Below are 13560 nucleotides of genomic sequence, written 5' to 3' on the forward strand. Positions count from 1 at the left end.
TAATAATTTACTTTTACAACACAATTAGTTTTCTATTAAAAAAAAAATAATTTTTGTGCATTAAAGTGGATCAAAGTACGTAAAAAATGCTCAATGACTTCATAATTTGTAATCTTTCCGATGAACTATATCTTATCTACTATAGATGCTACATTATGTGTATTTCTACAACAGACATTTTTCTTCTGTTTATTCGCAAAATTTCCTTTATCAGTTATTATTCTTTACATAAATAAATGACTTAATCATCATATTCTTACATAAAATTGTCCGAAAAAATTATCAATTTGAATACGTTTGAAAAATATTCCATTAATAATCAATATTTATTTTCATATCTGTTAATGCTCTTTTCTGAAAAAAAAAAATGCATTTTTATACATCAAATTACAGCAAAGTGCTTCAATAAAACGAGAATTATGACTGATATGAGAAGTGACATAGCGTAAGCAGTGTAATAAGCAAGCTTGTGTCATTGTTTACACTACATAATGAGACACATTTATTAATTGAGTTCATAAAAGTGACTATAAATAATAAGTATTCCCAACGTAGCACTGCTCGTGTGCGTTTAAACGAGTCAAAACATTACGAACGATCGTGCTCGGTCTTGAATAGAGTAGTGGAGCCGGTTTTCATCGCGCTTCTTTCTCTTCGGCCAGTCTCGGATCGTCCTCAGTTCGTGCCAGAACATATCTTTCTTGGCTCTATGCGCCAAATATCCATATCAAAGCATGTTAAAAAAATCTTATTTAATATTTATATAAATTTTTAAAATTGACATACACGTGAGTGTTAACATTGTGATAGTACATTGCGCCATTGAAAAATTTTCCAGTTAAGAATACACTCCGATATAATTGCTTGCTAATACAAAGGCTTAACAACTTGATTAAACGTTTTTGCTTGATTACAAAGTAAGCAATTCGCATGAGAAAAAGGGAGAACGACTGATTGTGAGTCATTAAGAAGCCAAGGCGTTATAATAAAGAACAAACAGAATAACAAGTTAAACATATTGATTTAGTACTTCTGTACCGTTTAATAACTAGTTGATTAAACAAATTTGTTTTTATTTGCACTTTTTTTTAATTACTAAAAAATTTTTAAGAGACATAAATAATTCGAAACAATGTCAATTTTATTGTCAACTTACAAATAAAGTAAATTTGTAAAAAATTGTTAAGCAAAAAAATGTTATCGATAAAATTTTATTAAAACTAAAAAACTATTTATTATAATTTAAATAACTTTAACGTCGTTATTCTATTTTTTGTTATAGATATAATAGAGCTCGGTAGAGTCAATTGAATTGAATTACGACGAGTAATTGTGAACTCGTTCTTGCTATTAAATATCATTTTATTAATCAATTGAAGAAGTATTTGATAGATTACACAGTTACGACAAAAGGCATAAATATATGAATATGTAATAAAAAATATAACTATTTTTAATAAGAAAAAACAATTTATATGTATACATAATATCATATTATATTATAATTACAATTTATACGTGTATATAAATTATATTACATTGCAACTGAATCGAAATGAGAGGGGCTTTATCCGCAGTGCATATCTTATCACCTGTCCAATTAAATTTGTGATTGTGTGTTCGTTGTCTAGCAGTTGTTTGCAGTTTGTCGATGATACGAACACGAGCTACAATGGAAAATCTCTAGAAATTTATGCTCTCTTGATATACTCGCAGAATAGTGACTGATACGATTAATAGAAACGATTAATAGAATGGCAAGTGATATAACAGATCAGGGCTGGGCATGGGTGATTGTCGTTGGCGTGACTATTATCAATGTAAGTTTTTTTTAATAAATGAAATGAGATTATTTCCTATTGCTACATATATATATATATATAATTTTATTCTATATTTTATTCTCCAATTTTAATTTTAATCTCAAAATTAGTTTTAATAATTTAAAGCTTCTTCTAAAACAACAAATAATAAATAAATTTATGAAAATCATTCAAAAATTTATATATACGAGATATTTCCTTTAACTCTCTCTTAATTTTTGATTATACGAGAAAATACTACAGGAGATCTTGTTCAATTCGAAGGAGCACATATTATGATGAGCAACAATTTTTCTGAAAATCATTTTTTTTTTAGATTTTAAAGTCACCTTCAATTTTTAAATGGAATTGTATGATTGTATTTTTTTTAACAATATGATTTCTCTAATTATTCTGCGAGTTATATAACATTTTATGTCAATATGAAAATAAAATATAAAATATCTCGTAAACAATTGGTTTTTTGTATCACTGCCTGAATATTTTTATATGCAGAATAATTAAAGAAACACATTGTGTAAAAAAATCATACAATTCCATTTATAAAAGTGGAGGTGACCTTGACGTCTAAAAAAATATGAGAACAATTTTTTGCTCATCGTCGATCTATGTAATATAAGATTCTCTGTGATATTTTCTCGTATCATCAAAAACAACGGAGACATTTTAAATGATACAGAAAACATGTATATATCCTGTTGATATTTGTAACATTTTAGTAATAAATTTGATAATATTTTATTTTTTATAGGACATAAAAGTCCTGTGTAAATAAAAATGTAAATTTAGACATTTTATTATTATTCTAAAATTCATATTTTTATTTTCTCAAAAGATTATATAATTTTTTTATCCAAAAATTTCCTAATAGATAATATTCTAGAGGATGCGATATTACGAAATTTAAACGATACAGTTTCATGAGAATAATTGCAATTTCCTTTGTTAGCTAGCCGTACTCCCAGTCCAGCAATGTTTCGGCCTTATCTTCGCAGAACGTTTCGCAAGTCTCGGCATCACTGCGACGCAAACGAGTCTAATTCTTCATCTTAATGGAACAATAACATGCAGTCTCGGTCTTATAAGTGGTCCAATGATGAAGAGATTCGCTTTTCGCCAGGTCGCATATTTCGGCAGCCTGACAGTCGTTCTTGGAATCTGCGCCGCTGCTTTCGCCGTGTCTCTCCCGACTCTTATTATCACTTACTGCGTTATCATTGGTAAATAATTCACGCTATAAAATATCAAGGCGTGAATGAGAACTGTAATATGACGAGTCATTTAATCGTTTATATTGAGCACCACTGTATTCTATTGAATAAAAAGGACTTGCGCAAAGTAAGGCAATAATATTATGCAAAGTAAAGGAATCTTTAAAGCATAATTGTTGCAACGTATTTTTTGTTCAATATTTAATGACGCTTAATGTTACAGCTTTTAGTATTTTAATAATTTCAATTACCAGAACAGATAGTAATGTAATTGAATTATTGTTGGTCTCTAAAATCGCTTTATAATTAAAAGATTTGAATTCTTATATATTAATTACACAATTATCGTTTTCAAAAGTTGACAGTTAATTACAAAACACATATATTTAACAGGAATCGGCCAAGGAATTCTTTTTCCAGCAACAACATTAGCTCTGAACACATATTTCCGCAAGAAACGCAATGTAGCCATGGGTTTTTCAGTTACATTAACTGGTCTGGGTCCAATTTTAATGCCCCTCTTAATAGACGTACTTCTCGAAAATTTTGCCACGACCGGCACTCTCCTGATCCTTGCTGGAATCGCCTCACATTCTCTGATGGGTGCATCATTATTAAAACCATTTAGAAAGCAGACAGAGGTGAGTTAAAGGTACGTGAGCAATGGCGTAATTTTACACCAATCTTATTCATTTTTCATTTTTTTCATATTTCGGTCTATTATCATATCAACAATATGTAAAATGTAAATTATATTTAGATGGCTCTCTTTCGTTTTTCATTTTTAGCAAAGTGTTCTGATAGACAAAATTACTAATATATCGAAAGAGGAAAATTCATGTATTGATAAGACAAATGTGGAAAATAATGCTATTCAATGCCGATTATTGAATAAACGGAATGCTGAAGAGGAAAAACAACCGAACTATTGTCCGGAGAATAGCGAAACAGAAGTGAAAAGAAATAAACAAACTTCGTTCCTTAAAAAAATTGTTACAAATATGGATCTCGATCTTCTTCGTGATAATCGTTATATAGCGATAGTATTAGGTACGAACAATTGATTTCACAAGTCTTGTCGAAGTAAAATTAAAATCTTGAGAGATGTATGTAATGCTTCAAAAACAGGTATGAGCGTTTCGTTGGTGGCCGAAACGAATTTCAATGCAACAATACCTTTCGTCCTAGCCGAATTGGCGAATCTCGACAGAACGTCGATAGCTACAATAATGTCGATTCAAGCTGCCGCGGATATTACGGGACGCCTTTGTGTACCGTTGTTGGCACAAAAAACCGGCTGGACCTGCAGGAATCTTTATGTATTATCTCTGCTGGGATCGACCTTTGGAAGGACTAGTACGTACCGCCACGATAAAATATACGAATCCGAGGAATCTCTTCACGAGGTGATCTTTGGGGTGGGTTGATTAGATAACTAAGTGCATATCGTATGACAATCGATAATATTTACAAATTATCGATCATAATTATCAAACCATTGAATTCACAATATTAATTATATTGTAACATATCTGAATACTATATTTTAGTACATTATAATACATTTTAATATTATTTGATTATTTGATTAATATTATATTATATCTATATGGATTTATTTATATGCACTCTTATTGATCTTTACATTTCCTATATTTTATGTAAATTTCTGTATAAAATCATTTCTCATAATAGTTTTTTGACAGTTCTATCGACGTGGGGTGATACTTACGTCATTGTAATCGGAGTAGCCCTGATCATCGGATTAGCGAAGGGAACCAAAGCTGTCTTCCAAGCTCTAATCATTCCTGATTACGTACCATTGGAGAGGTTGCCGGCTGCATCCGGTATTCAGATGGTTTGTAATGGCATCCTGTCTATCAGTATGGGACCAATTATCGGTAAAGAGAAATTCTAAATATACAATAAAAGCAGCCTACAATTTTTTTTAATGTTAATACAATTATAATTAAAATATTTTACAGGGCAATATTATTATTATCTTATTTCATTATTATTATATATCTTATCTATTTTTAATAAAATTAAATATTTTTTCAGGTTTAATACATGATTCAACAAATAGTTATGTGGGTGCGCTTTATTTCACATCCTTTCTCAGCCTGTCTTGTGTCTTCTTGTGGTTGATAGGTGGACTATGGACTTTTCGTAGAAATAAGTTGAATGAGCAAAATCCATCAGAGGAACAATAAAATTTTCACAAAAATACGTAATTGATTAATTTAGCAACAGTTTAATATTTTCAATTTATGAATATACATATATATGTATATATATATATATATATATATATCTATATATATAGATAAAATATAGAGAATTTTCATATATATATTAGGTGTTGGAATTAATTCGTAGCGTTTTTAATGAAAGAATGTTATTTATTTCACATGAGCATTAAAAAATACATTAATGAAAGTACTTCCCATCACTTGTAAAACGCTACGAATTAATTCCAACACCTAATATATATATATATTGTAATATATATGTACATATTTTTGTACTGAGAATTTAAGTGATATATATAAGAGTATAATTCCTATACATTAAGCGTACTTGAAGTTCGTATTTATTATATTTTTTTGTGTATATTTTAGAACAACAAAAATAAGAATAATTTTTCTAATTTTTAGTTGTAATATTTTTAATTATAATAATAAAAAAGATGCATATAGTAATAAAACTGAAGTAATTGATATACAATAAATTTGTAATACTCCGGGTGCCACTTATTATTATTAATTATTATTAATTATTAGAACACAAAAAAATTAAAATTTGAATATTGATTGCCGAATATAAAATACGCACATAAGACTATCGTAATATAACTTTTTTGTAATATCATTATAAAAGCTTTATTATAAGATTTTGATAATTAATTATTGATAATTAATAAAGCAATTAAGTAATATAATAAATATGAATGTATATTATCTTTCCATGGATGTATATTATAATTATTATTACAATATATTATTAGCTATGTTGAATAAAGTTCAATAGAAAAGCATCAGAGCTATTATAGTCCAACTGGTTGATATTTGGATATTTTGATAATTTATTAATATGATACAATCATAAAATGGATTTAAACGTTTTAACCACAAATGTGGTCCCTTTCAAATAAAATAATTGATAACCTAAATGTCAACGATATAATCTTACGCAAAGAGATCTTCTGTCTATTATATTGTCAGTCTATGTCTATGTGATCTTCATAATGTGATCTTCATAATGTGATTTATTGGTGTCCTATCTCATGGTATGTCAAATTTGATATATACAATTTATAGATATAGATAAACAGAGAAATCACAGTTTTCAATTTTATATAATACAATTTATATATGTGTAAGTGTTAAAATTTATTAAACTAAAATCCTTTCCTTTTTGATAGAACATTGACTAATTCTACGTGATTCTATTTGTTTGTGTAATAAGTATATAATCATGCAGGGGATCTGTTGTACTCAACATGATTACCACAACAAATAAAATCACACGATATAACATCAGTCGTCAATGTTCTATCAAAAAGGAATGTCAAAAAGGAATATTACATATTATCATTTTTAAAATCATCAAAATTTCTGTTTAGAATCACAGGTATTTATATTATAATTGAAAATTTTAGTTTAATAAACTTTAATATTTACACATATATAAATTGTATTATATAGAATTGGAAACTGTGATTTCTTTGTCTATCTGTCTATAAATTATATATATCAAATTTGACACTATTGACACTATGAGGTAGGACGCCAATAAATCACAGGAAACACATTATGAAGATCACATAGACATAGACTGAAAATATAATAGACAGAAGATCTCTGCGTAAGATTATACCATTGACATGCTAATTAGGTTATCGATTATTTTATTCATTGAAAAGAACCACATTTATGCTTGAAACATTTGAATCCATTTCATGATTGTAGCTACATTTATACTGTGCGCTTAGTCTGTGACCTATACGATAAATGTTTTTGTTTAACCTACAAGATAAACGATCTATTTTATAGATCGCGGCCTAAATGTACAATAAATGTATCATATTAATAAATTATCATATTAATAAACATCAACCAGCTGGGCTATAATTTTGCTCTGATTTTGTATACTATTCAATGTATATTATCTTCCTATGGATTATACATAGAAAAAACAATTTTTCTGAAGTATTTAAAAATTTAATCAAATACAAATCTAAAAATAACTTTGTTGGACTGTCATAATAATATAGAAATCTTAACCACAATTAGCAATACTATTTTGATGTTCTAGCAACTAATTTAATCGTCTTGCATAATTATTTTGATAATACAATAAAATTATTTTTAGATCTATATTTAGCAAAATTTTTAGATACTTCAACGACACAGTGTTTTTTTCCATGTATTGTTTACAATTATTTACATTAAGTATAATGTGTGTAATAATATTTATCTTATAGCATATTTGCAAAGATATTTTCTTCTCAATTTTAATCTAACAACGTTCTCCCATCATATATGCTCTAATTGTATTTGTATTGTACGTTTGTATTAATCTGTATTAACGTCTACAAATAAAAATAAGATTAGATTATTTTCAATTGAAACTAAGCTGAAATGCTTTCTTATCTTTGATGAAAGTATTCTACGTTAGTGTAGCCTTTATCATTCTGCGGGACGCAACATGATCAAACTAGAACAATATGTTAAATTTTGTGCTATTTATCTGTGTGTGCTACAATCGGTTTATTAGACCAGTTAAATTTGTAAATTAACTTTTAAAAAATGTAAATTGACAATTTATACGTTGTGTATTTGTTTATATTTTGTGTAATATTTTATAATATAATAGAATAAGAAATACAGAGAAAAAAAAAAGAGGAAAAGAAGAATAATAATCTTTTTCTTCTTAGTTCTATATATGTTTTATATATATATATATATATATATATATATATATATATATATATAAAGTATGTTACTATTATATTATATATAACATAATATTATATATATACATATATATAAAATTTAATTTTAATAAATAAAATAAGATCAATTATGATTTAAAATTACAGATAGTAAGTTCTCGAATGGAATTGTTAACATATTCAAAGAATCGCAGTATCGATCGATTATAGATAAGATTAATCGCATGCTGAAATCATCGGAAATTACAAGTCACGATTATTACATAAAATCAGTAATATTATGAAATGATTTATCTAAGAGATGATGCAAGTCTCATAACATTTTAGTGAATAAAATGGATTGTTTGCAAGCAATTGTTAAATAAAATACAGTATTCCAAAAGCAGTGAACGTGAATAAATATAAAAACAAGACTCCGTGCAAATATTTATTTGACAACGTGAATTTTTTACACGTGACATTTATTTTCAATTAATATTGAATTTTATTTATATTAAATATTATTTCATAACTTAATTTTATATTAACTTATAAAATGTTTACGAAAGTGCCGCCAAATGGGGGATATGGATGGATTATTGTTATAGGTGGAGCATTAAATGCCGTAAGTTATCATAAACATGATACAAAATCTCTCAAAATAGCAAAATTTGTGCCACGAGTAGAAAACCGAGATTAATTTGAACAAAATTTTTATAGCTATCTACCATCCCGATTGTACAAGGATTCGGATTGATATTTAAAGAATCTTTTGCAACACTTAATCTAACTGCAACAGATACGTCAGTTATAATTAATGTAAATTTGGCATTTGGTATGATACTCGGCTTAATTAATGGGCCCCTCTTGAAGATCTACGGATATAGAAAAGTGGCGATGGTTGGAAGTATTTTATATGCAGTTGGTATAACATTGACGGCATTCGCCAACACCTTTACTCTTATTATGATTTGTTATGGAATGTTAACCTGTAAGTAAAACAGAATTATTTGTCAAATATTATACATATATATATATATATATATATATATATATATATATATAATATTTATTATATATTATAATAATATTTTATAGCAATTATTGGTAGACAATACTATATTTTTTATATAATTCTAAGTATTATAAAATATTATTTTAGTTACTACAATTATAAACAAATAGTCATTATTATGTAAATAAATTAAACAAGAAATGGTCATTATTAAAATATGATTTTATCCATTTTGCGCATCACATTTTGCAAGTTTCTTAAATATGAGCGTATACTTATTATAAATTAATTGTCAAATTTGCCTATATAGCTATTGGTATGGGTATGTCGTTGTCTGGATTCTCTTTGGCGATCAATACTTATTTTACTACAAAACGAGGACGAGCTATAGGCATGGGTATGACTATCATGGGGCTGGGTCCAATCATTATGCCTCAAATATTATCCTTTTTACTTTCATTTTACGGTGTCCAGGTATCGTAAAAGTTTTGATAAAAAGATAAAAAAATTTAGCAAATTAAAGAATTTAACTGATTAAAGAAATTTATTATTATAGCTCTTTAATATTCCTGATGCGTAGGAAATGATTATATAAAATGAAAATATTGAAATGTAAAGAGTTAACTCTGCTAAATAGAAAATATAATTTGTATAGAGCCATCTCGTCCGATGAGATTTTATGACGAATGTTACTGATCGTAAAGACCAATAGTGACTGCTTATCTATGTAGGTCGGATAATAGATGTTTGTTTATTTTCTATTATTGATTGCGATCTATAACTAACTTATATGATCTTCTCTCTATGCATTGCCGATCTGTGACATCATTTATGAATGCCTTATAAGTCAAGGATTAAAGAAATAAAAAGTATTTCACTTTTCACTATAGCAAAACTTCTTTAATTCTCAACTTATCAAAAATTACAACTGCTTACAAATTGCTAATTATAAGATAAAAATTACTATAAATTTTATTAAACAAAAAACATATATAATATTAAATAGGGAACCGTTTTGATACTTGGCGCTTACAGTTTTCACTCGATGATAGGCGCAATACTATTACAACCAGTTAAATGGCATATGATAAATGTGCCCATCTGCTTAGAGACAGTCATTGAAAATCCTAAGATTTTGACTGATAATAACGATAATAATGATAAAAAGATTTTGACTGATAATAATGATAAAAAAGGTATTTATTAATTAAAAATATATGCCTGATATACTTCTTAACGATTTTACCATTCACAGAAGACATTACACCGAATCATTATGAAGAAGATGAAACGAGTATATACTCTTCGATGTTAAACAATAATCAGAGGAAAAGGAAAACAACAATATCTAGCATCAATCATGATCTCGAAGTTGGAAGCATTTATGGATTCGATACGCCCTTACCCCGACAGCTTTCTACAGACGGAACACGTAAATATATAAACTGACTTAATTGTCTTATTAATTAATAATAAGTAAAATTAATAAGTAGTTGATAAGTAATTAGAATAAAAGCGACGCTAAAAACACAACTTATACATTTCAGTATCTTATGATTCAAGTTACGACATCGAAATGTCAGTTATTAATAGAACATCAAGAACGGATTTACACGATAATCGCAGGGATTCAAAATATCTATGGAATTCATGTAATTATGTAGTAATAAAGATTGTATTGTAATTAATTTTTAAATTAATTTTCAAATTACGCAAGAGATATCAGAAACAAATTCAAATTTGTAATTAAATAATATGGAAATAATGTATCTATTTTTACAGCAAAAAGTATAGATAGTATTCATCTCGGTAGCAGCATGAAAATTTTTGATGAGCCTATTCTATTAACGAAAAAATTGACCTTTATCGATAATAATGTCGATAATAATGTAACCAAAAATAATGATATAAGTCAGAACGAGGATAAGGATTCACTATTGGAAAAACAGACGAATAAATATTCAAACAAAAAAAATAGTGACGACTAGTAAGTATAAAAAAGTATATATCTACAATACTAACAGTAAGACAAGTTAAATTAAATAATATCATATATTTCTTTTTTTTTTGTTAATAATATTAATATTGATGTAAAATTATCTTCTGCATCATAGAAATACGCGATTATATGGTAGAAGAAGACAGGCGAGACAACGCGCATAGCGGATTCAGAGCAATCAGCTAGCCAATTAAATTTAGGTCCTAAATTCGGTTCTACTGCGCATCAAGTTGTTTCACCTATCTTCTTCCACTATGATTACAATATGATTATAATTATATAGTGAAAACTAATAAAATATATAAGATACTATTTTTGGATATAACAAGTGATATAACAATCACGTTACAGTGGTAAAAACAGTTCGTTCGTTCATCGAATTCTACGACGAGTAGCTAATCTTTACGACTTCGATCTTCTACGCGATCCGATTTATGTGAACATCATGTTGGGGATGTCAATAGCAGTTTTCGCGGAAATAAACTTCTCTATGTTAACACCGTTTATCCTCGCTGATATGGGTTTAACGACAGCAAAAATTGCCAATATCATGAGCATTCTCGCGATAGCAGATCTCATAAGCAGAGGCGCGGCACCTTATCTGGGCGAATGGTTACGTCTGTCAGCCAGGATGATGTACATGCTCAGCCTGTTTCTTCTAATAATTAGCAGATATTGTAATGTATACCGATTATCTTCGATTATTGAGTTTTGACAAAAGAAGAAAAGATAAGAAAAGCAAGAATTTTAATATAATGATAGATCGATCTTTGATTACTGTTTACCGCAGCATTACTATTTGCGTATAATTCCGCTTCAATGATGGCCGTCGCAATCGGTTTGGGAGCAGCAAAAGGAATTCGGTCGGTATACATGGCTTTAGTTATACCCAGTTATGTTCCCATTCAAAAGTTACCCAATGCCTCAGGAATTCAAATGCTGACCAACGGAATGATACTCATAAGCGCTGGTCCCATGCTTGGTACGTAAATAATATGAAATGATTAAATACAGCCATTTGGATATAATTTGTCAAAAGTTGGAAAATTTAAATAATAAAGAGTCTACTTGCTATAGGTATAATACGAGATAATACTGGAAGTTACACGATTTGTATTATCTTACTTAATTGCGTGACCAGTATTACATTGTTTATGTGGACAGCGGAGTTACTTATACGAAGAAAATCCAATTGGCAAAAATTATCAGGAACATCTTAACACTAAACTGAATATAATTATATTATTGTAAATAAATCATTTCTAACGGGACACAAATTCCTGATAAAAACACGATTATAGAAAATAATGTATTCTAAATATATATTGTACTTTGTACATGAGAGAAAAATTATATATGTTGTAATTTTCAATTTCACAAATCGTGAAAGGGAATTAAAAATTCTTCCGCGTTTCCTCTAAGCGGCATGTTAGATTGTCAACATGATCACAATTAAGGTCGTGTCCTTGTTCGATACCATTTACATAGAAATGGATTTAATTAAAGTGTTAGTCTTCTACAGACAAGATTTGCGTCTTTAAGACAAACAACGGCGGTAGACCTTGTAAACAATGATCTTTTCCCACTATCTTCCGGCGGGAGTTCTCACGTTTCGCTGCGACAAGCAACGTGTGATCCTCCTGAAGAGACCTGAAAAGGAAGTTCGAAGGTCAATGAATTGTAGATATTGTTGCATCAAGCAAGTTAATTTATTCGACTCTGTTAGTTTCATTTTTTCTCTCGCATCAAGTTCTTGCTCATTAAGTATAACACCATTTTCGTGGCATCGAATGGTTATAATATATGCACGATATCACCTAATTTTCCTGTATGACTTGAAGTGCGGAAGTAATTTTATTCCTTTTTTATTAAAAAAAAATCTAAATATACAGATAAACTAAGAGACCTACTAAATATTTTTGTCAAATATATTTTTAATACTATTGTAAAAAAAAAAAAAAATAAGAAACAAAATCACTTCCTATTTCAAACCATTGCATAAAAAATAGGTAATATTATTTTTAATACAACAATGATTTAACAATATAAAATATTGTTAAATATTTACAAATGTATGAAATACTTTTTACAATGTATTGAATTACTTTTCCATATGATTTTGCTTGTGAATGAAAGGACAAACTCGGAATTCGTGACACAAAGTCCCATTTCACCTTACAATTGAATTGAAAAGAACTCACTTACGCGATATGCATATAAGCATATCACGTACGAGTATATATTTAAATGCAGCAATACTCATTAGATAGTCGTGTCACTTCTTGGCAAAAGTTCAGCTTTACGAAATCGGCGAAAGTAATCGAATGTGGTTGGCAAATGCATAAAAGGTGAACTCAAATAACATAAACGCGACAGGATTCCAAAACAACCACACCCAGTTTTCTAAAATCGAAATAATAAAACGCTAAATCGAAATATATCGCGTTAAAATTAATTCCTGGCTTAGATTTGGTTCAGATTCTGGCTTACAGAATTGACAAAAATGTCCCGATCTTTTAAAATTAAGTTCATAGCTCGGATTGACCTGCTCAATCAATACACATATATCATGAACA

General features: G+C 28.3%; 2 protein-coding genes across 9 annotated transcripts; both read left to right on the top strand.

The window, feature by feature from the left end:
• The first annotated feature begins 1345 nt into the window (after window positions 1–1345).
• Window positions 1346–7667, top strand: LOC105147197 (monocarboxylate transporter 9). 5 transcript variants are annotated; one of them, XM_011058050.2, is made up of 7 exons: window positions 1346–1820; window positions 2773–3043; window positions 3428–3675; window positions 3823–4084; window positions 4163–4390; window positions 4741–4935; window positions 5096–7667. In XM_011058050.2, exons 1-7 carry the CDS (start codon window positions 1755–1757, stop codon window positions 5245–5247), a joined length of 1422 nt encoding a protein of 473 aa, XP_011056352.2. In that variant the 5' UTR covers window positions 1346–1754; the 3' UTR covers window positions 5248–7667. The 5 variants fall into 5 exon arrangements, with proteins under 5 accessions (XP_011056352.2, XP_087272967.1, XP_087272968.1 ...); XM_087416841.1 differs by having other exon boundaries at window positions 4741–4892; window positions 5096–5261; XM_087416842.1 differs by lacking the exon at window positions 5096–7667 and having other exon boundaries at window positions 4163–4452; window positions 4741–4912.
• Window positions 7668–7706: 39 nt separating this feature from the next.
• LOC105147166 (Monocarboxylate transporter 13) lies at window positions 7707–12337 on the top strand. 4 transcript variants are annotated; one of them, XM_087416838.1, is made up of 11 exons: window positions 7707–7847; window positions 8139–8595; window positions 8691–8961; window positions 9296–9459; window positions 9992–10181; window positions 10241–10417; window positions 10533–10637; window positions 10768–10972; window positions 11336–11661; window positions 11775–11966; window positions 12062–12337. In XM_087416838.1, exons 2-11 carry the CDS (start codon window positions 8527–8529, stop codon window positions 12202–12204), a joined length of 1842 nt encoding a protein of 613 aa, XP_087272964.1. In that variant the 5' UTR covers window positions 7707–7847; window positions 8139–8526; the 3' UTR covers window positions 12205–12337. The 4 variants fall into 4 exon arrangements, with proteins under 4 accessions (XP_087272964.1, XP_087272963.1, XP_011056308.2 ...); XM_087416837.1 differs by having other exon boundaries at window positions 7712–7890; XM_011058006.2 differs by having other exon boundaries at window positions 7764–7847; window positions 8540–8595.
• The last annotated feature ends 1223 nt before the right edge of the window (window positions 12338–13560 follow it).

This window comes from Acromyrmex echinatior, chromosome 2 (assembly GCF_024713525.1).
Source record: "Acromyrmex echinatior isolate Ae372 chromosome 2, ASM2471352v2, whole genome shotgun sequence".
In the NCBI taxonomy this organism is placed as follows: Eukaryota; Metazoa; Arthropoda; class Insecta; order Hymenoptera; family Formicidae; genus Acromyrmex; species Acromyrmex echinatior.